Source organism: Scardinius erythrophthalmus (assembly GCF_964197995.2).
Source record: "Scardinius erythrophthalmus genome assembly, chromosome: 1".
NCBI classification, from domain to species: Eukaryota; Metazoa; Chordata; class Actinopteri; order Cypriniformes; family Leuciscidae; genus Scardinius; species Scardinius erythrophthalmus.
Window position 1 is genome coordinate 38620587 of NC_138221.1, and position 26736 is coordinate 38647322.

At 40.0% G+C, this 26736-nt stretch overlaps 1 protein-coding gene across 1 annotated transcript in view; it reads left to right on the top strand.

Moving 5' to 3' along the window:
- The window catches only part of sdk1a (sidekick cell adhesion molecule 1a), a 369950-nt gene that overhangs the window by 274466 nt on the left and 68748 nt on the right, over window positions 1–26736 (top strand). Inside the window, exons 14-20 of the mRNA XM_081363124.1 lie at window positions 8351–8487; window positions 10389–10536; window positions 17203–17343; window positions 18803–18984; window positions 24693–24808; window positions 24922–25117; window positions 26207–26305. Of these exons, the coding sequence (XP_081219250.1) occupies window positions 8351–8487; window positions 10389–10536; window positions 17203–17343; window positions 18803–18984; window positions 24693–24808; window positions 24922–25117; window positions 26207–26305 (1019 nt within the window). The remainder of the gene's footprint in view (window positions 1–8350; window positions 8488–10388; window positions 10537–17202; window positions 17344–18802; window positions 18985–24692; window positions 24809–24921; window positions 25118–26206; window positions 26306–26736) is intronic.

A 26736-nucleotide genomic window follows, 5' to 3' on the forward strand; every position in this document is an offset into this window, starting at 1 on the left:
AGATGTGTCAAATATTGTTTTCTTTTTTAAAGAATACAGGGCTTTTAAAAAGAATTTAAAAGTATAGAGAAAATATAAGTTGTGGGTATACTCCAGTCCAGAGGTGGCGGTAATACAACAACAAGTTGTCAACCGCCAGATAAAAATAAAAGAAGTCCTGTGCTGGTTCCATAGACAGTATATAAACTGGACACAGCGACCCCATTGGATTCAACGGAGGCAAGTGAAGTCAATTAGAAGCACAAACTTCCTGATGGTCGAGCGTACTGCGCAGACTCACACTGAGCTTGACGACGTAGATGTGACGTGAGCAACCCGTCTGTCTTCTAGTAGCTGTGCCAAGCGAAATCTGAATCATTCCCTTCCGAAACTTGCAGAGACGGAGAGTGTGAGTAGGAGGTGTCCATGAGCTGGAGCAGGAGAAACTTTTGCTAAGTATTCTGATTAATTACTTTGCCATTTTGTCTCCACGTCCCCCCGATTGCGAGCGAGCTTCTCCTCCTGTCCATACGGTAATCTCTCTACTGTGCGACAGAGAGTCGCGTTGGTATGACGCAATCGTTAGCCTATTTTTACAAAAACTGCTTCTACGGGGCCATAACGTAAGATACAAGGTAATGGAGCCTTTTATACATTTTCGTGTTTCTTTAGAAATAAATAATGGACAAATGGAGTCTTTAAACGCCTCAGATGTAAAGTTATTCGCTGTCAAAGTGACGCCAAAATGAATGGGAGTCAATGGGATGCTAACAGCAGGTGATGGTCTGATAGCCAATGGCGGCGCCCGGGGAAGCTTCAACATAATATGAAACGCTGCCCCCCTGGCTGGTTCATTGTCCAAGTTACCTGTTCCTGGTGTTTCCTTCCTGCTTGCTACCAGAGTTTTTGTATCTTGTCTGCCAGTGTCTAATAAATTTCCTCTGCATTTGAATCCTCGTCTCATGTTCAACTATTCCGTGACAACTGCAGCATCTGCATGCACTACTTGAGTGGGTTGCTACTCTCAGCAGGAGTGTGTAGACTGACCTTTCCTCAGTAACCTTTTTCAATGTAATCTTTCAAACTGGATTCCAACTGCTAATACTCAATTTTCATATTCATCAACAGTTTACTACAGTAATTGTAACTTTTAAAGCCTTTATTTAATCAAAAAAGTTAAAAAAAAAAATCAATCTACTGTTCTTTTCCTTTTAAGTTAGTTTGCTAGTATGTATGAGTGCTTTTCTAATTCTCTATCCAGAAAAAAAGAAAAAGAAAACTTATTTTGACCTTTTGACCAGTCTCTGAGTGGGTAGATTTCTTCATCCCGGCTATTTGAAACTCCATTTCTGATACGTTTCTGCCAGTCGAATCCTTAAACCCAAAAATAAAAGCTAAATCTTGGCAGCGTAAACATTTTAACACCTAAAGCCTTTGCTTATGACTCTGTACCACAATATGATGAGGGAATAAAATCCCCTCAGAAGCTCTCCAGAAATAAACCGCTGGAAGACTGCAGTAACCAGCGGGTGTGTGTACTTTATGCTGATTTCATGAGGCTAATGTTGTGTGGAACTAAGACTCATTATCTTTTTGTGGGTTTTCTGGCTCCTCATTAAACTGAAGAAGATGCCGTGGTGGTATCAGATGGTTGTGTGGAATCAGGCTTGTTGTCAGGAGGACTTTCCCCAGTGGCTGAAGTCACCCATCCGTTGTCTTTTTCCACCTTCAGCGATCACAGCCCACGCCATTACAAATAAACACTGATGATCCATAAATTTGAACAAAAACTTTAATACTAATACCAAGGTCGGTTTTATTTTGTTGCCAGTCTGTTGCCAGTCAGTCTGATTATTTCAGTCAGGACCACTTCGCCAAGTATATAAATTTATTACAATTATAGCATACAGTTAGTGTTGGCGGTATGGTTCTGTTCTGGGCAAAACTCCCACGCCTGTCAGGCCTGCCTGGACAGAGTGGGGAGAGCAGCAAGTCAAACCCCCCTGGGGTACAGAACAGAACCAGTATATGCATACATAATTACAATTCTCTAATCTACAATTCAATTGCATAAGTTGTGAAAATACAAATACATGATAGAAAAGCTTGCAATGTATGGAACTGTACGGGAAAAACCAAATAGTCAGAATGATTAAAGGTTCGGTTGGGTGGAGTTGGGGTTGGAGGAGGGAGTTTAAATGCAAGCAGCGATGCTATGGAGGAAATGCTGAAGGAATGGGAGTTTATATGTGCCGGTGTGATAGATGTCGACACTGGATTGGAACACGTCAGGAACAGCTGGCTATCAGCTGATGCGAGCTTGGCTGACGTGGCCTGCCTGAACTAACGCGATGCTTGATATTAACTCTCTATGTACAGTGTTCAGCTTGAGTTCTAATACTATCTGTAATGGATAATATCTAAACATCCTTAAGTTAGGAATAATTGACAAAGGACCATTGAATTATTAGAAAATAATCGGGTGTGCATTATTTTCTAATAATTCAACAGACCGGAGTCGATTATTCCACTTCTACTACGGTTACACACCTTAATAGTCAGGTCCCAAAATAGATACATAGCCCTGGATAAGATGCAGTAGGCATTTTTGAGGAAAAGTACTTCAAGTGTTGTTTCTATATGATTTTTAGGTGCTGAATCCATTTCTGCCATATAACAAGTTGTAAACGTCACTGTTTTGGCATAAACAATAAAAACAAAATGGCTGCCAAAAAAAAAAAGTTTTAATGCATTTATTGCAGTTTAAACATTAAACATTAGAACTAAAACTATGCATTCTCAGAATATTTAAACATGTAAACAATGAAAAAACAACATTAACATGAAAGGGATAGTTTTTAATGGCTGCTGGAATTATGCCAAGGTACACTGGGAAGCATATATCAGTGGAAATATGCAATTATGCCCAGCCCGAAGGGGGGGACTTGGAATACACATGACCCCAGGGGGCTGCATATTGAGAATCACTGGGGTGTCCAGCCGCAAGTGGAATATTTCAAACCCAGGGGTGGCAAGGTAGCTTGCCGAGGGAAAGACACATGCTCAGAGAGGCTTACAGTGGACTAAACACGTGGGGGTTGCCCAGAGGCCGTGTTAGGTGTCGCCCAGCCTGCAGATCTACATATGTCTGTTAGCGAGGCGCCATGCGCTAGAGCCCAAGAGGATGCCACACTCCGGGTGGAGTGGGCCGTCACATCAAGGGGGCATGGTCGACCTTGCTGCTGGTAAGCCAAAGCAATGGCGTCCACTATCCAGTGAGACAACCTTTACTTGGAGAGAGCCTTTCCCTTCAGCTTCCCACCATGACAGACAAAGAGCTGGTCTGAAGTCCTGAAACAATGCATCCTGTCTACGTAAGTATGGAGGGTGCGTACTGGACAGAGCAGTGCCAAGGCTGGGTCTGCGTCCTCCAAGGGCAGCGCTTGCAGGTTCACTACCTGGTCTCGAAAGGGTGTGGTGGGAACCTTGGGCACATATCCAGGCCGGGGTCTCAGGATCACGTAAGAGTTAGCCGGTCCAAATTCCAGGCACGCTTTGTCACCCGAAAATGCCTGCAGGTCCCCTACCCTCTTGATGGAGGCCAATGCAACCAGGAGCACTGTCTTCATTGACAGGAACTTAAGCTCCACTGATTGCAAAGGCTCAAAGGGAGCACTCTGCAGAGCAGTTAAAACCACAGAGAGGTCCCAAGAGGGAACGAGAGGAGGGCGAGGAGGATTCAGTCTCCTCGCTTCTCTCAGGAAACTGATGATCAGGTCGTGCTTTCCAATGCACTTACCATCAACTGCATCATGATGTGTGGCAATGGCGGCACCATACACTTTCAGGGTGGAGGGAGACAACCTTCGCTCCAACCCTTCTTGCAAGAAGGAAAGCACGACACTGATCGGGCCTTTCGTGGGTTCTTTAAGTTTAGAAGAACACCAGTTGACAAATAGGTTCCACTTCAACGCATAGGCATGTCTCGTGGACGATGCTCTAGTCTAGCGGAAGTGATGGTAGCCACCACCGCTGGTGGTAGGGTACTCAAACCTGCCTCGTCCCGTCCAGGAGCCACACATGGGGGTTTCAAAGATCGGGACGAGGGTGTCATAAGGTGCCCCGTCCCTGAGAAAGCAGGTTCTTTCTCAGAGGAATTGGCCAGGGAGGTGCTGTCGCGAAGAGTACTAGTTCTTGGAACCAGGTGCGGTTGAGCCAATACGGGGCAACCAAAATTACCTGCTCCTCGTCCTCCCTGATATTGCGCAAAGTCTACGTAAGAAGGCTCACTGGGGGAAAACGCATACTTGCAGAGGCCCCGCGGCCAGCTGTGCGCCAGTGCATCCGTGCCGAGCGTGCCCTCGGTCAGAGAATAAAACAGGTCGCAGTAGCAAGAGTCGTGGGAGGCAAACAGATCGACCTGTGCGTCCTCGAACTGATCCCAAATCAGATGAACCGACTGGGGATGGAGTCCCCATTCTCCAGCGAGAGGCCGAAACCGAGACATATCAGCTGCACGGTTCAGGTCTCCCGGGATATAAATGGCTCGAAGCGACCTCAGATGCTTCTGACTCAATATGAGGAGGTGGCGAGCGAGTTGCGACATACGGCGGGAGCGCAGACCACCTTGTCGGTTGATGTACACTACTGTGGCGGTATTGTCTGATAGGACTAATACGTGCTGACCCCTGAGCAACGCACAGAAGCGGTGCAGGGTGAGACGTACAGCCAGCAACTCGAGGCAATTGACATGCCAAAGGCGCTGGGGTCCTGTCCAGGAGCCTGCGGCAGCATGTCCATTGCACATGGCGCCCTAGCCCATTATGGAGGCATCTGTTGATACAACAAGATGTCAGGAAACTCGTTCTATGGGCACTCCAGCCCATAGAAAACTGAGGTTCGTCCACGGGGTGAAGGTCTGACGGCAGTTACTGGGACTCGGAGCGTGCCGTGTTGCCATGCCCACCTCGGGACTTGATTGCGAAGCCAAAGCTGAAGCGGTCTCATATGAAGCAAGCCGAGCGACGTTACTGCGGCTGCGGATGCCATATGCCCCAGGAGCCTCTGAAATAGTTTCAGTGGAACCGCACTCTTGCCCTCGAACTGACGAAGGCAAATTAGCAGTGACTGCGCGCGCACACTCATAAGCTGCACGCACATGGCGACCAAGTTGATTTCCATACCGAGAAAAGAGATCCTCTGCACGGAGCAGAGTTTGCTCTTCTCCCAGTTGACCCGAAGGCCCAGACAAGCTAGGTGCCGCAGCACTAGGTTCCTGTGTTCGCAAACCTTGTCTCGAGAGTGAGCTAGGATCAGCCAGTCGTCGAGAGGAACAAGGGCTACCTCGACAACCTTTGTGAAGACGCGAAGAGACAGGGCTAGCCCGAAAGGGAGAACCGCGCACTGGTATGCCTGCCCCTTGAATTTTATATATATATACTGTATATATATATATATATATATATATATATATATATATATATACTGGTATGCCTCATTTGCATATGTAAACATGACATTTCAGAAAACTTGTAATACAAAAAATGTCTGTCTCTATGTAAGTGAAAAACTGGAAAGGTTTTATGGTGATATCTATAACTTAAAATTTTTACCCTATCCACCTGTAGTGTTTTGGCTGTGAATAATGCACCTATTGTTTCAATGACAATTACAAGAAAATGGGACCCTTATTTCAATGTTATACGGTGGATCCTTATTCAGGAGACATTGAACTTTCTAAAAATGTGGTATAACAACTTTTCCTCAAAAATGCCTACAGGGTTACACAATCTTGAAGATTCGGACCTGACTATAAGACATTATTCAGATGTTTGTATTTCAAGACATTTGTCAGGTTTTTGTCCTTAAAACACTCTTGTGTGTAGGACTAATTTCTTACACAGAAAGAGAGAGAGATTAAGCGTAAGTGAATTACCTGCGTCTGAGTGTCTCTCAACAGTGTTCGGCAACAGCGTCTCTACTAATAGCGAAACCTTAAGTTTATCTGCTTCAAGAACAGTGTCATTATTATCTCACTAGTGAGAAATGTCACGTAGCTTTTAAGTTTCTAAGCTATTTTACTGATAAAATCGTCAGAGCAGCGCTGACAATATGTTTCTGTATGACTTAGGGATGTCAATTTTCACAAATTCCTATGATCGATCGTCATTTAAATTAACGATCAATTAATCGATTAATCGTTAGCCGTAATACTGCGATATGCGTCTACTGCAGTGGCTATGGCCAACAGCATGACAGGGTGTGCAAATGCTGCTCAGAACGCTATAATCCTCACCAAATCAATGAGAATGGTTTTAAATATAAATAAAGGGCTAATAGGATTGTAAAATGTTTCGATGTGATTGATAATTAAATTAATTATTTAATAATCAAATATACCTACTAATACAACGTGTCACCAACGCCGCCTCATATGCGCTTAGAATGTGTGACGCGCTCTTCCTGGAACAACTGCACGCGCTGAATGAATCTGCTACCGTTTCAACTGGAGCACTTTGCTAGCACGTTATTTATCTAAAAGAAACGCATCCTATATGAGATTAATCAGATATATTAAAAATAAACATAATATTACAAATTATATCTGCACAAAATGACGCAAATTCATGCACAAGTGAACTTGAACTAAGTTAACGTTACGTGCTATTCATTCAGAACTACTCATGTTGTGGACGCGCGCTTCCTGGAGCAACGCGACACGGCAACTAAACCCAAATAATTCACAATGTTTTATTACAATATTGTTCTCTTTATAATGTTATGTAATATTACAGTCCCAATAGTCATTATTAGTCGTGCACTGCCGTTTGAGCTGCGCGCGCTGAAGCTGACGCTTTACTACAGAGTTAATTCTTAACCAAATGCATCCAATATGAGATAAATCAGATATAGATAGGCCTACACAAAATAAAAAGTATTACAACTTACATTTGCACAAAACAAAAGGCTGCGAATGCACACGCAAACTTATAGTCATGATGAAGGTGTAAAATGGTCCCAAACATAACTCCGGCGCGCTCGCTTTACATGTTTCGCGGTTGAGCAGCGCACACGCGCATGAAGACCTGCTTAATCGATGATCGATAAGTTTTATCGATTAAATGTATTATCGACAATTAATCGATCGTCGATTAATCGTTGACATCCCTAGTATGACTTTGTGTGTTTGTACTGAATGTTTATGCATTTTAGTGGGAGAGAAAGAGAGTATGTGCTTTCCGTGCATAATAAAATGTAATTTTGTGGCATAAAACATGGAAATAATTTGTTGTTTTTTTTCCCTATTGTTTACTATATTTATTTGCTTGGTTAGTGTCATTGTGGGTTTTGGTTCTTTTGCTGTTGTCGGCTGTAAATACCTTTGAAATAACTGAAATCATTTGGCGAAGTGATATGGAACTGTAATGTGGTTAAGACCTGCCTGGATCTATTTATTTAGCCGTGTGTTTCCCTGAAAGTGAACCCCTTAGAATGTTTGTCAACCAGTCAGATTCAAGCATTCAGCAGCCCCGTAGTACTGTATACATAAATTTACTTGCAAAGCAAAATTACAGAGATATTAAAGAGATAGTCCACCCAAAACAGACTCAAGAATTTCTCTTTTTTAGTGTTATTTTATTGAACATTTTGCAATTTACCAGTTAACATCATCGTGTTACTATCATGTAAAGGATTAGCAGTTCTTTTACATCTGTGGAAACGTCACAGTCTTCCTTCTTAGAAAGAAACGCAAAAAGTGATGAAATCTTAAGCATGGCTGTTTCTCTCCATGGGTTTAATTTAGAAGAGAAAACAAACTTTCCAAGCGCAACCGTTGGTGCTCGGTGCCTGGTCTCTGCAGGATGCCTATGAAATGATTAATAAAGTAATCAATAAAAATAAAAAAAAGCTAGTGTGAAGAAGAAAATCAAGACGAATGCAAATGAACGCCTGCCTCCGACTGGCTGTGAGATTCAAGCTGAATTTGGAATCACAATCTTTTTGAACATGGAGGAGGCAGCAGTAGGAATATGAGAAGATCTGAAAATGGGCCAAGGGGGCCTACTGGGAAGGGCAGTCCCAAAGATAAAATCATTAACAGACCCAAACCACAATGAACGCCTGGTAGCGTTCGTGTAATACTCCGTTTGATTTTCATCTGCTTTTCATAAATTGGAAAGTGTTGCAGCATTCAGATTTGATCATTTATGGCAGTTCCTAAAAAAATACTCAATGAAGTAACCTAGAAATCACTTCACTTTCCATATAGAGCTGTAGCTATGTGCTAATTCTAGCTTTGTTTATGCAGCACTTGTGTGAAAATTGTGAAACAGCCCTTATTTTGAGTATTTGCTGTTCTCTGTCTTCATAGAGAGCTGCCACACTCACCTCGAAACCTGCAGGCTACCTTGAACGCCAATGACAGCCGCAGCGTGGACCTGTCCTGGATGAGACCCTTTGATGGAAACAGCCCCCTAGTGCATTATGTGGTTGAGCTCTCAGAGAACAGTAAGACACATGCAGACACACTCACAAACACTGGTTTACCCCCTTCATCCATCACTGTACCTAGTCTGGGTCAAATAAAGTTTCATTAGAAATGTACTGTATATCAAACCAATTGCCATTTATTGCAAAGAAAGATTTGTTTGTTTGTTTTTTTTACAAAAGAAGTTTGTTGGATTTGACATTTTTTACCCATTTTTCTGATTGTCAGATGTTAGTGGTTCACATTTGATGAACTACATTCTGCTAGAGTACCTATGTCAACTTGAGGGGAACTGAGGCTGAATTGGGAATGGCATCTTAGCAGTGTGTCCGCCCACTTTTTTTAAAGTGTTTTTCCCATAGGGATTTAAAAAAAAAACTATTCATTAAATAGTTTTAAGTTTCGAACCAAACCAAGCAGCTCTGATGTGAATTTTTTTTTACAAAAAAGACTAAGGGACAAGATGGTCTTCAAACAAAACCTGTATACATCATTTGCAGTGCTTCATGCTAGTTTTTATTAAGTTGAAATAATGCAGGCTGATGTCTTCACCAAAAGCATATACCATCGATTACCAACCTCATAGCTCACAGTAGGTCTGCCTTCAGAGGTTTATAATTTATCATTCAAATCAATTCCACTGTCGAGAAACTGAAAGGGATTTTTACTTTCAGACCCTATACTTTTATGAACTCAGCCTGACTTCTTACATCCAGTAAAAATCCCTTTGAAATCACTTGATCAAAGGTTATTTGAGCCAAAGTGTCTCAGTAGAGAGAAATAGAAATCATATACTTTTAAGTGTGAATAAGGTGCCCTAATACTTATTGGGGCCTCTGTATAACGATTTGCTGCGTGGCAAAATTTAAAAGTGAATCCCACCCAGTGATTGAGTCGAGCAGGCGGAGTTAAAAGATCTACTGAGCTCAGTGCCTCATTCACATCCACCCATAATGCATCTGAATAGTCAGCATGTCCAGAGCGTGCGTGCGGCTGCTCTCTGTCTCCACAGCATGTGTTACATGTACGTGTTGATGTCAGTTAGTGTCACCCAGTGGTGTAAAAGATTGCGGTATAACAGAACCTGGAAAAAAACTCACCCAAGTAGATTGATCTTCCAGGGCTGGAAGAGGACAGTGAGGAATGTTCCCGGAGTGGAGGTGAAGATTACTGGTGCTGGGTGTAATAGGGCTGGGAAGTCCCATTAGAAACACCTTTCAGAAAAAAAGGAAGAAAAACCTTCTCTCTTGTCGACTACATTTTTTTTTTCCTTCAGAGACCATGAAATGAAAAACAATTGGTAATTATCTTCCTCATGAAGAAGGTCTGACACATAAAGAAATGAGTAGTACTTTTGCTTAGAATCATGAGATGTTTATTCATAAAAAGGTTTAAAATCTTTTGATCTAAACCTCATCTCATTGCACATTTGGTTTGGAGTCGGTTGTATAATTTCTGAAGCTGCATGACTGGTCATTAAGTGTAATTAAGTATTAATGGCCTGTCCAGACTTAAGCATATTATGTAATTATGAGTGGATGACTAATTTGTGTAAAAATATCTTGACAAGTATCATGTGATTATGCTTTATTATGCACACATGCAAATTGTGCAATTTTATATATGCCACTATGCGTCTTTAGAAGACAGAAAACAATGTTTGGTAACACTGTATAATTACTTTCATTAATAACATTTACAGAAATTATTACGCTTAACAGATATTTAGTTAAAGGGGTTATTATCATGGAAACTGCATATGCAGACATAACTAATGTCTGAAAAACATATACATTAAAACCTTTTGAACAATAGTGCATATTAATACAACAATTTTATAACAAATATAAATATATAAATGCTGTCCCTTGTAAAGTTTGTTTAAATAGTTAGAAATGTTCTGGTCCTCGTTGTATACCAGATTCTCCCTGGAGAGTGTATTTGCCTGATGTGGACCCCACCGTGACACGGGCCATGGTGAAGGGACTCACTCCGGCCCGCTCGTACCAGTTCAGGGTCTGCGCGGTCAATCAGGTGGGCAAAGGACAGTACAGCACCGAAACCAACAGGTAGGAGGCCATGGTTGTCAAAAGTTGCATGTTTTCCGCCCATCATTGTTTTGTTTTTTACACTCATGCTTGGTCAATAACAGGCTTATTATGTCTGCTGCCGACCATCAGGACTGTCATTGTTTAAGTGTGTTTTCTGCCACTGATCCTCCACCCACAGTTCTCAGTAAGTCCTGCTGTAGCTGAAAGCACAACACCGTAGGTTTTCTCTCTCAGGTTGTGAGTGGCAGGCCTCTTCTCTCACCTCTCGCTATAATCAGCTGGCTTTCTCTGGCCTGCAGCTGTGGGCGGCAGACGCCTCATTCCCAACGGCTCCTCTTGAGTTTTATCTGCTCCAAACGTGGCAAACATGCAGTTTCTGTTCCAGGTGAAAAGAAGGTTGTGTGATCTCTCACCCTCAGCAACAACGTTTCACTTTTATTAAGCTGAGTGTTGGGGAAGTTTTTTAGAGATAGGTATATAGCAGCTTAAACCTCTTCCTTCATGTTGAATTAGCTGAAAGCTACAGTAAACAGGTGGCTGAGAGCAACAACAGTTGAAAAGACTTTTCAGTTTCAGTGGAACTATCAAGGTAACTATGCATCTGCCTTTGCAGCGGAAAAAGACGTTCCTTTTATGCCTGTGTGAATAATGAAAGCGTTCTAGTAAATGCAAAGAGCTGTTAATGAGCAACCGATTTAAAGGAAACCGTGCAATCAGTGTGAGGCAGTCAAGTACGTACAGTAGAGCGGTAATATCATCTCTCTGCAGACTTCACATCTATTCTCTCCCACCAATGATTTCTGGCTTTTCTCAGCACCTGCTCTTCCAAAAAAAAGTGTCTTCCCAGGCAAAGTGAATATTGAAATCGAACTTTCTGACTTTTGAGCCCACTCTATAAATGTAATATTTGTTAGTTTGTCTTTAAAAAATATTCATGTCATCTAGGTTAATGTGAAGCACAATCTGACGAGGGGAATGCATTAAACTTTAAAGACCTACCGTTGGTTCTTAACTCTTGTTTAACCTCAATTAATGCTTAACTGTATCAGACATGCTCACATTACACATTTAAGGGCTTTATTTGGGAAATGATATTCAAGTACAGGCAGCTAAAAGCAATTCATACCTGCCATTTTGCTATCATATCATCATGAGTAGGTTAAATCACGACTTCTCGTTGTGGGTTTTGTTTATTTTTTTTTTAGCTTTTGAATGAATGCCTGCAAAAAATACTGTTGAATTTACAGCAAAAAAAAAAAATACTGGCAGCTGTTTTAATTACAAAAAAGTATAATAATATTGAACTTGTTCAAATCTGTTTAAAATGTATTAGTGCTGGGCAATGATTAATCACGATTAATCGCATCCAAAATAAAAGTTTGTGTTTACATAATGTATGTGTGTGTACTGTGTATAATTATTTTGTATATATAAATACACACACATGCATGTATATATTTAAAAAAAAAATAAGTGTTATTTATTTATAAAATATATGCACACACACACACATATACATACAGTACATACATGCAAATATTTCTTAAATTATATGTGTATTTATAAATACAAAATAATTATACACTGTAAACACATATATATATTATGTAAACACCAACTTTTATTTTGTATGTGATCAATAGTTGCCCAGCAAAGAACACTGCATAGTCTTCACTGTATAAATTAAACATCCTTATTAATTAATTCTTATTAAAGTTACAAGAGTCATTCACTCAAGAGAAGTGAGTGATTTTATCTTTATCCTTAGTTGTTTGATTAACAGTAAAAACACAGCAGCAGGAATATTAGGCTGCTGTCACTTTAAGAGCGAATACACGGATCTGATATACTGATCCTGTACATATGCGTTTACTTTCTCAACTGTTTACGTTCCCTTAAGACATAACTGACTATGGGCCCTGGCGGGATATTTTGACTCTTGACTTATTTTTAAATGACTCTTGCGCCAGGCGCAAATCTAAAATGGGTTGGTCTGAAGTAGCTTCATTATTCATAGGTGTGGTTTGGGCGTAACGTGAAATAAACCAATCAGATCGTCATCTCACATTCCCTTTAAGAGCAGACGCGCTTTTTCTAAAGCGGATTCCTATTATAATGGCGGATTTGCCAGGGGCCGGTTTCACAAAGATAGACTTTGACTATGGCTTAGATATAGTACATAGTCAGACTTCAGATAGACATCTAAATCAGAACGTTGCACAAAGCACTTAAGACTCTGACAATCTTAAGTAGGACTACACTGCAATGCATTCTGGGTAAAATAAGACACTTTTCAAAACAAAAAACATGGCGGATCGAGTAAGTGCATTCAACCACTCAGTGCAGTTTACCCCAGTGGGAAATGTGTGTTTGTTTGAGGAGTATAAATGACGGAGTATGTTTTTATGTTTCCACTGTTCGATCGCGCCCGTGCCTCTCTCTCTCTCTGACACACACACACACACACATTCAAGCATTACAATCTTGACATCGCAGACTGTTATTATGCAGCATTCACACCAAACGCGAGCGTCAAATTCTTGTCTATCGCGTCTAGCTCGACGCTTGAACATTTTGAATCCATTCGCGCGTCCAAGGCGAATAGGACGCGCGTAGAAAGCGAGCGTTTGAAGCGAAATAGACGGGCGTTCGGAGCTATGACTCCACTGTGACTCTACTACCCCCTGTTGCGTCCACTGTTTAGACTATGAAAGGGAGCGCGTCGATCGTTGCTCGCGTTGACTATGTAACGGCCCTAAGAGTTACAAGGACATTTTACTTGGGAATGTAGAGGAAGAAAAAAGAAGAAATGTTTAAATTATGAGCCATTTTCCCTTTTCTTTTGGCAGTTTGTAATGTAACTGATTGTTACTGCTGGTTGCCAAGGTAACATAGAGTCTTAGACCTAAGTTAGCCTGGGGGTAAGGTGTCTAATTTTTTTGGTCTAAATTAAGTCAGTCTTTATTTTTGTGAAACAGTCTAACTTGCAATAGACTAGTCTATGAGCTAATTTTAGACTTGTCTAACACTATAGACCGTCTAAAATAGCTTTGTGAAACCGGCCCCAGGCGCGCGCCAGGAGCGGTTCACAGCCGAGGAGAGCAACGCTCTCGTCAGGGACGTTGGGGATGGAGAAACCCACCCAAATTAACTTCGGTTAAAAAGGCGTATGATAATTTGGGTAAATGTGTAAGCTAGATGTATGCTTTTATAATAAATTGTCTATCTATCTATCTATCTACTGTATCTATCTATCGTAATAATGTATGATTTGCAAAAATGAAAACTGCTGCTTCTGTGTAGATGAGAGAATCTGAGAGAATCAAAGTGTATGCGCGTTGTGCACACGCTACATTGATTATGGCCAAGCATGCGCCCTTAAAATAGCATATGAATAACATGCGCAACGCGCCACTGACTTTAAACTATTTTTTCCTGGTTAGTGGCGCAATTGTTTTCTAAACCTGCAAAATAGCATGAAGGAACGTTTGCGCTGGAACACGCCTCCTTTTTTGCGCTGAACCGCCCAGGGAGCGCAAGTTCATTCCCTAGTTTAGCGACGGGCTTCTGTGGAGGGAAAAGCGCGCTTTGCACGGGTGCAAAATAGGAATGATACATGCGTCGGTGTACAAAGTCAATTGCGCTGGGTGCAAGATAGGGCCCTATGTTTACTATGATGCTTGCTATTTTTTGACATAATTTTAAAGGGAATTTTTCTTCTAAAGTGCAAGAAGACGTGAACGAGTGCTCAGTTTAGAATTTCCACGCTGTCGCTGTGCAGCGAGTAACGAAATTAGCTTCCTTTTGCATTTTCTTGCACTTGAATATTTAAAGGGTTAGTCCACCCAAAAATAAAAATTCTGTCAGTAATTACTCATGCGTCCTGGCGCATGCGTCCTGGCGCTCCCGTGAACTCTCGTCAGAGGCCCACATTGAGGAACACTAATAGTTGGATAAAGTCGTTATTTTTGTTGTTTTTCCGCACAAAAAGTATTGTCGTCGCATGATAAACTTAATGTAGTGCCACTGTAGTTACTTGGACTATTTTAACGATGTTTTAATAACTATTCTGGGCCGGTGAGTTTCGGTCACACTGGAAGCCTATGGAGGAGTCAAAATTCTGTCAGATTTCATCAAAAATATCTTAATTTGTGTTCCGAAGATGAACGAAAGACTTACATGGTTGGAACAACATGAGGGTGAGTAATTACTGACAGAATTTTCATTTTTGGGTGAACTAACCCTTTAAATTGTCAATGCTTAAACTTTCGTGATGATGCAGCACTGACCTGTCAACTGTCCCGAGCGTTGTTCACTTTTGTTCACATTCATTTATTGTAAGAATTCATAAACATTTTACTGGCCAGTGACAACAATTCATATACTTGCCAATGCTGATTTTTTTTTTTTTTTTTTTTTTAATCTTTCATTTTTAACATTTTAGAATTATATTTTTCGAGGAGAGAATGTGATTTTGTCTGCATACTATTGCTTCCAATTATACTTTCAAATTTAAACTCGCTGCAAACGTGATGTTTCAAATGGAATGCTCATTGCTCACAGATGTTTCAATTATGTACCTGTATTAACTCAGCTTTGGTTGTTTGTGCTTCACATCTCATTTGCATGTCTTTTCCTCATGAAGTCATAAACCAAAAAAAAAAAAAACATTTTCAGATGCGATATAAGGTAAGATAGAAAACAAAATTGTAGGAATTGTGACTTATATGCAGGGCTATTGACTAAGACGGTTCAAAAATACACTCTTTAGAGCTATGCTGCTTCCACAGGGACTGTTAAAACAGAAAGTGGTTCTTGAAGGGCCCCATCAGTCTTCTCTTGCATGCATGTCTCCTTGCTGTGACAGACATCTGTCCATTTGGGCTTATTAAGCAGAGAGAGTAGAGCTGACAAGCTCATAGAAGCACACAAGTGCAGCTCTCACATAATGAGCCATCACCTTCCCACACCAACGCTTATTTATCTGCCGCTGTTTTATTGTCAAAAGGAGAGCTTGGCAAAATGCATGATTATTCCGTTGATGCTGGGTTCATTTTATGTTAGTTAATGACTCGTCTAGTTTATATATTCAGAACACACACACACACACACAAAACAATGCCTCTAATGTTTTAAAAAGGTCATAGGACACCAAAGTGAACTGTAGAAAGTGCCAGGCACTTTCCTTTTGTTGTTTATGTTCAGAGGCAGATGTTTAATAGCTGGTGGCACAGTGCAAGTGTGTTAAACAAATGTGTAAATACTGCATGGCTATACCAAAAAAAGCTCTGTTTCAGCGAGGAGTGAGAAGTCTTTCCTTACGGCCATCATTAGGCAGATTTACAGAGCAACGTCTGAGAAAAGTTCCATGATATTGGTTATAGAGGGCATTAATTATGAAATAGACTTCTGGGAAGAAATAACAAAGTGTGGTCAGAGGTTTAAGAAGACTCTAACAATAAATCTGAAAGGACCCAATGATCCTATTAAACTTTAATGCAGATTTAACTGTCCATTAGCATGAAACGCAAAGGGCAGATGAATATATGGGTATTATTAAGTATTCAACACTGATTCATTTTTAAACTTCGTTAATTAAGAAAATGCACATTCTGTAGGTGGAATGAATCGAGCATTGCTCACAAAATATAATTTATGTGTGATAGCAAACTAGACTGTAGAGACCAGCCATTATGACATATTTGACATTACCCAGGGATCACAGAGCCCACAAAATCATTAGCATTTCCCTCAGTGCAAGTGTTTACTATTTCATTGTGAATCTGAACCAATTGGGTCTTTTTAAACAAATATTGTGATGCATTTTTCCATTTTGCAAATGGCAGCCACTAGCATAAATACTAGGACTCTACTGAGTAAATACATAATGTTGTGTGTTGCATGTTTTATTTCAGTACATCGACATCAACAGGACATTCAGCGTATTTCTTCTCCTTTTTTTGCGAAGAGTAATGTGTTGAGGTCCATTTGCTCTTTGATGTTCGCCCAGATCTCACAAAGTCTCAGCCAGCAAATGTGAATTGAGACTCTTTAATAAACTAAAATATAAGCTCCAAAAATGTTCTCTCCTCTTAGGATTGAACAAAAATAGTTCTGTTTTGTGTGTTCCTTGCTTGAAAGGAGTACAGGTATTTACCACTGAGTTAAAAAGCACTCACACTGGGGACAAATCCTCCACGCACAGCACTACTGTGGCCTACTGCACAACAAAACATGAGATGCTCTTATCTTTAAAAATGTTTGGTCTATTTGTAATTCGAAAGCTTGAAATTTCAAGCTTGAAGGTGCTGAGCCAACGAACACAATCTTGTACGGCTGTAAATGCATCCAAGCCAGTTTCCACGTAAGCAGCGACCTCCAAATTTAAAGCATCTGGGAGCTTAGAGCACAGAGAGACTTCTCCTCAAAAACGCATAAGAGCTTTTTATGGAGTGGGCGGATGTGATACAGTGCATCAGGTTGGGAAATGGACTTCTGACCAGGGGATTACACTTGCATGGCTCACACTGTTGCGCCCTAGAGCGAGTCGACCAATCCGATTCGCACGAGAGAAAATAGAGCAATGAATCAGTCATGCATGAACACTTTGGTGCGCAGTTAAGTGTGTACCTGTAGAGCATGCCAGTTTGTGGTGCTAGCAACACTCTTGCGCTTTCTCCCCAGATTGATACTGAGAGAGGAACCGCCCAGCGCTCCGCCCAAAAACATCGTAGCCAGCGGCAGAACCAACCAGTCCATTATGGTGCAGTGGCAGCCGCCCCCAGAGCCTCAGCTCAATGGAGTCTTGAGAGGATACGTCCTCAGGTGAGACATGCAAAAACTATTTCACAAACAGAACTTGCCTGATGAAATGTGCTGAAATATGACTCCTTTATTAATATGACATATTTATTCATATGGCATACACTTTTTATTAAAAAGTCAAGCTTATTTTGGGACCAACAATGTCAGTTTTTGATTGCATTTGTCACCCCATCTAGATAATGGAGTTGACCTTAGTGCTGTCACTTTGACTACTGTTTTAGTACAGCTGTAGCCCAGCACATTTATAAGCAAACTGATTTAAAAGGAGTGTTTTACATGTCTGTGTGAAAGTAAATCTAGGCAGGCTGTAGTAAAGGTTTTGGCAAACATGACACTAGTGGTCAGAACAATAGGTAACACTTTAGTTTGGTGACCAATTCTCACTATTAACTAGTTGCTTATTAGCTTGCTTATAACTTATAAAGCACATATTAGTGCCTTATTCTGCATGACCATATTATACATCCCTTAATCACATCCAACACCTAAAGTTAACCACCTTACTAACTATTAATAAGCAGTAAATTAGCAGTTTATTGAGGCAAAAGTCATAATAGTGTGTTCCTCAAACTAAAATGTGACTGAACAATACTATTTTTGTGCAATTTGAAAGATTGTACATTTAAAAAAAAAGTTGTTATGGTGTGGCAATAATCGGACTACCTTTGACGACTTTTTGGATGATTGCGCATGTTGAATCACCTTCTGGGCACATCAGTAAAAGAGATCCCTCTGATTGGCTGCTCCCTTTTTTAATGAAGAATACTGACTATTGCCCATACGTGCTAGTATGGAGAGTTATTTGCTCTCACACAGGTGCAGAACGTATGTGTTAGTTGGTCGTTGACTGTGGTCTTTGCCGTGTGTTCAAGCGCAGCAACTTTTTGTCCCAGATGAAGGCTGCATGAGGCGACACCATAGTCAGCATTCGTCGCAGCTAGTTTGGTGTGTCTAGGCCTTAACACTTTCCCGTCATTTACGGAAATTGTTTTTGACCAAATTAATAAAAGTTGACTCATATTAGATTGTGAGTCAGACTACAGGTTTCATTATATGTTTGTGTTTAGCATTGCAAGACACACAAGAAAGACATAATGTGTTTGCAATACTCAGGGTATCCAGTCTAAAATGTTAAAATCTTGTTTTTATTTAATATGCACCCAACAGAGAAGATCAACCAAATGAATGACACTAATTTCTCTTATGTTGCAAGAACTTGGATGCATTTCATTAGCAGTGTTTGACCAGTATTATCCTCCTCAACGGATGTGTTGTGAATATCTATGCTGTTTTAATAGCATTCCCCCACCGCTGGTGTATTTAACACAACGTCTTCCTTGGAAGAGAGCTAGTGTGTGCCTAATAATTATACAGCCTGTGTGGAGGACTTCTAACAGAGCAGTGACCTGGAAGAAAATCATTGTTGCTCACTGTTTGGCCATCGATTGCCCTGATGCAGGTACCGGCTCGCGGGGCTCCCTGGAGAGTACCAGCTGAAGAACATCACCAGCCCTGAGATCAACTACTGCCTGATCACAGAGCTCATCATCTGGACCCAGTATGAGATTCAGGTGGCCGCGTACACTGGGGCAGGCCTGGGCGTCTTCAGTCAGCCTGTCACTGAGTACACACTGCAGGGAGGTGAGACCTTGTTCCTCTCTCACACTCTCAGTTTTTTTCATTGCCTAACAGTTGCTGCTTCTATCAGCCTCCATGTTTTCATCTATGCCTTTTCATCAGCGGAGGCAGGAAGCATACTGGTTTGAACCGGTTGATGCGATATTTGTTTACATGCCACGCTGAGGCCAACTTAGCCTCCACGTAGACGCCACATTTATTTTAGAGCCCTCTTCTCAGACAGCTAACTTCCATGCGAATCCTCTTCAAAACAATTATGTCAATTATCTACGAGGGCGCTTTTCTCTTCAGATGAGAAGAATCCATCTCAGGAAATTCAGTTTTTATTTGGACATTTGGATGATTATCCGAGGAGCGGCAAATGTATCGACTCTGCTTTGAGAAGCTTCATCCGTCTAATTATTTTAAATAGATGTTTTATAAACAGAGTCTGTCAAGCAGTTGAATGGTATTGACGCAGCTCCGCTAAAACCACTCACAATTAGCAACCTTGACGACATCACTGATCCTAAGTAAGAGACTGTGCAACAGGTATATGAACTCTCTGCAGTTGTTTGGATGAATACTAAAATAAGGCTGTCAATTTAAACATGGTCATTTTGGACAGTTAATTATTAGCATAAGTAGATCACATTTGATCATGTCTCCTATCCTGTGCGCTATTACAGGTAACGCATGACATTAACAAGATATCACAGATGTGTATGAACACCCTCTGAATCTACCTTAGATTAACTCGACTATAAAATGCATTGCTGTAGGCCAATAATAGGCTTATATTTAAAGGTACACTTTTGTAAGCCCGTCCAGTGGTGGTTTCTGATGAGCGGTTGAAGGTTACTGCGTGTTACTGTCTTTTCTTTCGCTCAACACAACAAGATTAAATTAAATACATTTTCTCGTATGTATTACCTCGTTATTTCATCTGAATCTGGTTTTAATGATAACTGAGCATCATTAAATGTGAGCGAATGTTTGATTATTCTTTTCAACTCTTTACTTTTATTTTACCCGTTCATATTAGGAAGCTATGTTGCTCTGAGGTCCTCAAGCCTTCTGTTTAACGCGGGTCTCACGATCACAAACTCGTCAGTTTTTGGTCATTAAACAGAGGTAATTGGCTATATATCTGAGATGGTCGTATTCACGGTTAGACTATCAAAGATACTTTGGTATAGCCCCCGTGGTTTCGCATACACTTGAATTTAAAGTAACGTTTACTTCAGTAGAGGTATGGCCACTACTACAGATATAAGTCAACCAACATTACTTCTCTTATAATAGCTTTGGATTGGCCATGCCGTGGTTTCCCACGTACACTTATCTAAAGTAACATTAAATTAAAACAGAGGTAAGACCACTGATCTATATAGAATGACTGGATAGCTCATGACGTCATAAACAGTGAAGCCACCGCGCCGCCATATTGGTATTCCCTAGTGAGCTCAGGCGTTCTATTGAATCAATAGGAAATTTTATGATTTGACTGAGAAAACATTGCCTAACGAGCCACCATTTTTAAATCGAAAGTCTCCCTGTACATTTTTACAACGCAAACATCCTAAGCATTTAAATGGGTATTTGTTTAAAGTCGGAAATATTTCTAGATTATAAAAAAACGGCAATTTCTTTGCAAAAGGAATAAAAAACTGTACGAGAACACTATTCGGCCTTTACTGAAAAGCTATCTTCACAGGTAAGAAAAACAGTTTGGTACTATTAATTAATAATATTATATAATTAATAATTAAAAATTAATAATAAATACTATTAAATAATAGTGAATGCTAAAGACCTATATTTTTGTGAATTGGTGAATATTCAGGTGAATATTGTTTTGTGGCCACGAATTAATAATACGTGCATTATTAGCACGTTTTACTAATTTGTTCCATAGTTTTTTAGTATATTGTCGCCACGTTGTAATTCGTTAAATCAAAGTGAGGGAGGGAATTAGTTCAACGAGTCCACGATTTATTAAAACTAGGGAGCAAATAAGTCGTCGTAACAACGAATTATTTAGATCTGTGGACAGGTGTGATCGTGTCTCGAATGGGGATGGTAATATAGCAAGTGAGAGTTCAAATGTTAATTTCCTTTGTTTTCTCAGAGAGTAGCCCTCTCTTCCAGTTCTTCCAGTTTCTCCAGTGGTACACTTTTTTTTTTTTTTTTTTTTTTAAATATACAAAATTGAAATAATGTGTACATCATGAATCCATTTTACAAACCATTTTTTCACCCTATAATAAGTGTTTACATTCTGACTATTTTAGACAGAGCAGGACACCAACCACAGTCCATTACCTGCATGACTCAAACATTTATATACATAAAGGGAGAGAAGTAGCTCTTGCTGCAATGTACAATGTAAGATGCATGCAGTTTTGTTTATTAACCAATAGCGCCAAAAATAACATAGTGTACCTTTAATGAAGTGGAAATAAAGAAAAGAAAATATGTACTTCTAAAACCACTTTTTATAATGGACATTACTGCTTAAGTTTGTGGATGATAAGATTTGTTAAAAATAAATGAATACTTTTATTAAGCAAGAACACTGTTAAATTGACCGAAAGAGACCGTAAAGACATTTATATTGTTACAAAAGATTTCAATCAAATAAATTCTGTTCTTTTCAACTCTCTATTCATCAAACATTTGCAATTGCTATTTGCACAAAAATATGAAGACATTTTGAAAAAAATGAAAAAAAAAACATTTTGATCAGTTTCATGTGTGTTGTACAAGTACATGCTTTTCAGTTGTTTTATATACACCAACAAAGGTGTGCGTACAGAAAAACAAAAACAAAAAAGAATGGCAAACCATCAGTAATCTGGACTCTGCTGTGATATTGTTTTGTTGTGTTTTGTCTTATATAAGACCTTGCCTTTCATTCGACTGCCGGCTCTCTCGATTCAGCCTTTTAGAAGGATACTGGATGTATAATAGAATGCGAATGTATTTTTTCTTTCATGTATTGTGTCCATGTTACAGCGTCGTCCTTCATTAAAGGTCAGAAATGTCTCAGGCACATCTCAGGTGCACCATGAAGATTGTAAACTGAGCCACTTAATTTTACTGAGGAATTTTAATAATGTTGTGATTCTAACATGAGTCATTTAATGGTCACTGTGTCAGTTGATGCTCAGATGTTGTTGCTGTGTTTTGCATAATAAAAATAAGAGCAAACTCTATAACCTCTGACAATTTTTGTTACTGTCACAAGACATTTCCAGTTTTCTGATTAAATCATTACATAAACAGATTTTTTTGGACTTCAGTCTTACATTTATGCATTAGCCTTAACATTTCAACATTTGTTGTCACTCTCACTATTGTTTCTGTTTAAAGCAAGTGTCATTTGAGACCTACTGTACATCAGTGCATATTTGATGTGCACATAACCAATGCACAATATGCAATGTGTTTTCTGCAGTTAATAAGGATCTTCACATATAAAAAGTTTCCCCTATTGGAATTGACACTTCAATTCACACTGTCATTCAGAAATAAATGTGCATGTATCACATTTGGAGGGAAAATCAGATTTGGGTGCATTCAAATGCAGTGTGAACAAGGCTTGTCAGATGTGTTTAGGTGGTGTCCGCGGCTGTCAGTCTTGCGTATTCAGCAGGGCAAACTTTGACTCTGATATGATCGATCAGTATGTAGGTGGACACCACGTACAGTACATTCAGGCCAACATTGTGGTAAATAACTGTGTCCCACAACCTGTCACCTTTAAAGTAGACCTATTATGCCCCTTTTTACAAGATGTAAAATAAGCCTTAGGTTTCCCCAGAATGTGTCTGTGAAGTTTCACCTCAAAATACTCCACAGATCATTTATTATACCATGCCCAAAATGCCCCTTTTTGGGTGGAAGCAAAAACAAGCTGTTTTCATGTGTGTATCTTTAAATGCAAATGAGCTGCTGCTCCTGCCCCCCTTTCCAGAAGAGGGCTGTGCCTTTACATCTCCAGCTTCAGATATTCCGCCAACAATAAAACAGGAGAAACAGTATGGCAATATGTCCACAGAAGGCGTTTTTGCATTTCACTGTGCTGCTTTTACATCATTTTCGATGGAAACATGTCTAGACGGACCTTGCACCATTCACATGCAACGCAGTTTTTAGATACAAAGACACGGGCACTGGAAAACGCAAGGAGACACGTTTTTTAAAAGTTAAACTTCTTTTAACTTGAGCTCTGCGTTTTTAGAACGCCGTTTCCTGCACGAGACACTGTTAAGATGTGAGACACGAGCACAGCAGTCAAACACGTCTGTTTAGCATGTTTACATGGACAAGTAGATCAGTGGAATGGAAATACACGTTCCGTATTCATAGATACAGCCAACAATAGATCATTTAGATTCTTTATCATGTAGCTGAGACATTATTGTGTTTCCACTAGCTGGTCTAGTGAGAAGATAAACATGGCTGTCTGTGTACAGCTCACTCAGGGGAAGTTAGAGCTAAGTTAGCAGAGCAGATTCAGTCACCAGTCGTAGGCGAGGCCTGTCACATTGTGACGTCACAATGTATAAAAAAAAACACAAACGACTCATTTTGAGACACTGTTTATGATTTATGGGGAATATAAAAAAGAAGTGGGTGGATTTTTACCATTATAAGGTGGTTGTGTACACACACTGCCAACACATTTATGCTCAAACACCAGGTAAATGTAAATTTTGCACAATAGGTCCCCTTTAAGGCGTATTGAAAGATTTCGCTGCAAATGCCTTCTCAGTGAGGTACTTCACCGGATCTTCCATTATAGATGTAAGAGGACACAAATAATAAAGTAAAATTACTTGCGAATCTAAGAGGTCTGCCAAGCTTGGAAAATAGCACTTTTAAAGTTCTGGCATGAAACTCTAGATGGTGAAGGCTAATAGGTCCTTTTACTCACCTGTTCATAATCACATCGTTATCTATAGGGTGCAGCTGATTGGTTCCTGCCGTATCAGTATCCAATGAGCTCGCTGCTCAACCTTCAAATACTTGGGTAGCGTTTGCTTTAGCAGTGCAGCGCGCTTCAGAAACCCTCCACCTTCTCCAGCTCCACTTGTATAGATCTGCTAATTCATGTATGCTATATTGTAGAGCAGCAGCATGTCTTACTTGCTCACAGCAGCCTGTCGTGTATGTATTGGCAGTAGCAAGTCCCGTACTTACTCTGCTGCAGGAACAGCAATAAACTACAGCAGAAGCGTAGCAGATCTATTCCACCAAGACCAAACACACAACATTGTCATACCCATTACCATGCCAATCACTCAAAGAGTTGTCATGACAGAACATTTTTTATTCAACTAAATGCTTCAAACGAAACAATTAAATGTCTTTTTTAAAAATAAGGCATTATCGTCACAGAACTTTTTGAATCCAGCGTTTAGTTGCCCAACTCAAGCGTTCGTTGCTGAAGTCCTGGAACTTGTAAACACTGCTTTCATTTCCTGACGAATAGTTAATGATCACTGCACACTAAGCTCTCATAAAACGTGTAGAAGTCAGCCAATAAGATTTAGACTTTTGTCTTCTCAAAAGTGTTTTCACTTTAGTGTACCATATGCATTCGATATTTATTGACTGGAGTGTGGGAGGTCCATGGGCATGACTTCTGGGGCTGAGACTAAAAAATAAGGTCTAACCATAGACTGTAAAAAAGAGTCTAACATGCAGTATGTTCTTGCCTGTAGTCCCCACAGCGCCCCCTCAGGGAGTGGAGGCCAAAGCGGTGAACTCAACCACCATTGAATTTACTTGGAATCCACCACCTCAGCAGTTCATCAATGGCATTAATCAAGGCTACAAGGTACACTCATTTTTCCTGTACTGGTCCCACTGAAATATAGAAAATATATGTTTTGTGTCCATGAGTGACACACACTGTGTTCTATTTAAATGACATTGGTGTCTGTCCCTCAGCTGATGGCATGGCCCGAACGGTCTCCAGTGGATGTTATCGTCGTAACCATCACCCCTGATTATCACGGGACACGTCACCTCGGTTTCATCAGCGGTCTAAAAAAGTTCACCTGGTACCTGACGTCAGTGCTGTGCTTCACCACACCAGGGAACGGACCGCGCAGTGTCCCCAAACTGGTGCAAACTCATGAGGACAGTAAGTAATAGTCTGTTTCTTTGTCAGTCCATTCTCCAGGTCATAAGGTTGTGTTTCTGTCTCTCACTGAATCATATTACTTCATAAATTGGTGCTCAGAAACGAATTGATTGGATTCACATAAAATAAGACATTTTCTGTGTTGTTTGACACAAAATGCACTGAAAAAAACATACATAAAATGTTGTAGATTTATATAGCAAATGAGAATCGATAAAATAAACATCTATATTTTGAGACAAAGGTCTTGATAATGATTTTCAGGTTTGTTTAAGGTAAATAAAGCAACAGTTTGTTAATAACGGAAGATAATGTAAAAGTATGGTATTTGGGGTAAAAGGCACAATAATTAACATGATAATAAATAGCTGGCTGACATTTCCATTTGTTGACATGATTCAGATGGTAAATATCATATATATATCAAATTGGGTGTCCACTTTAGAGATAATCACCATATTTATTATGAAACCTAATGCTATAATGCTATTACCAAAAAAAAAAAAACAAGGTACCTATTGCAGGAATCTCTTTAATCCTCATTTTCATGGAGGCGTCAAGATAATTCAGTTAAACAAAATAGTTCTGAACAAAATGTTTATTTTAATTACTGAGAAAGCCAAACCACAGAAAAATGCTCTTCATTTGGCAGGAAATATTTTATTAAATGAAGCTTTTGGCCTTTACATCAGCGTTGTGACAGTGTTTGAAACTCTGCTGGGGTAGTTTGGGGGTGAAAAATAACAAATTACAACATGTCTTATAAAAGTCACATTAATTAAAGTGCTGCTTAAACTTAAGCACACATACTGCTCTATGGGTCAAGCCGATATAATTATATCAGTGTGTTTAGGCATCTGTGGGACACTACAAGTGAGAAACTTGTTTTGGTTACTTTCAAGAGAAATGTTACTGGGAAAAGAAAGAACAAGGAAAAAGAAAAAATGTTTGTGTGCATGTCAGGTTTTGATCTTTGTTGTGGTTCATTATGAAGGGTCTGATCTATGATCAGCTCAATTAGCCTACAATAGAAAGAGCTTGTTTAGAAACAAAAGGAGGTCTACAACTGGGAAATGTCTTTGTGTTTAGTTCCAGGCCCTGTCGGTCGCTTGAGCTTTACAGAGATATTGGATATGTCTCTGAGAGTGAGCTGGGAGGAACCTGTGAATAAGAACGGAATCATTACCGGTGAGTGTTATAGACCTTCCCGTTGCTTTTATTGATATGATACTCAAAAAAAAAAAAAAAGACAATCAAGGAAAACACTTACATTTTGCAGCAATAAATCTGAATGAATTTGTTTACCCCAGCATCAGCTAAACTCAGTTTTGGGGAATGATGAGTTGTTCATTAGATTTGTCTTTCCTGTTAAATTAAATCTAATCTGCCCCCCTCTGTTTAAATGTAGCTGAACGTTGCATTAGATAGAGCAGGTGAGCCCGTAAAGGAGCTCAATTTTCATTTGGCAACTCTTCGATGTTCGTATAGCTTTATTAATGGATACACTTCTATTTAACACTTCATTGAGTTTTTGCACAAAAGCAATTATGGCATTGTTCTTTGCGTTCAGTTGGCAGAAACAATTTTCGCTCCCTGTTGCACAGCTGTAAAGGATGCTT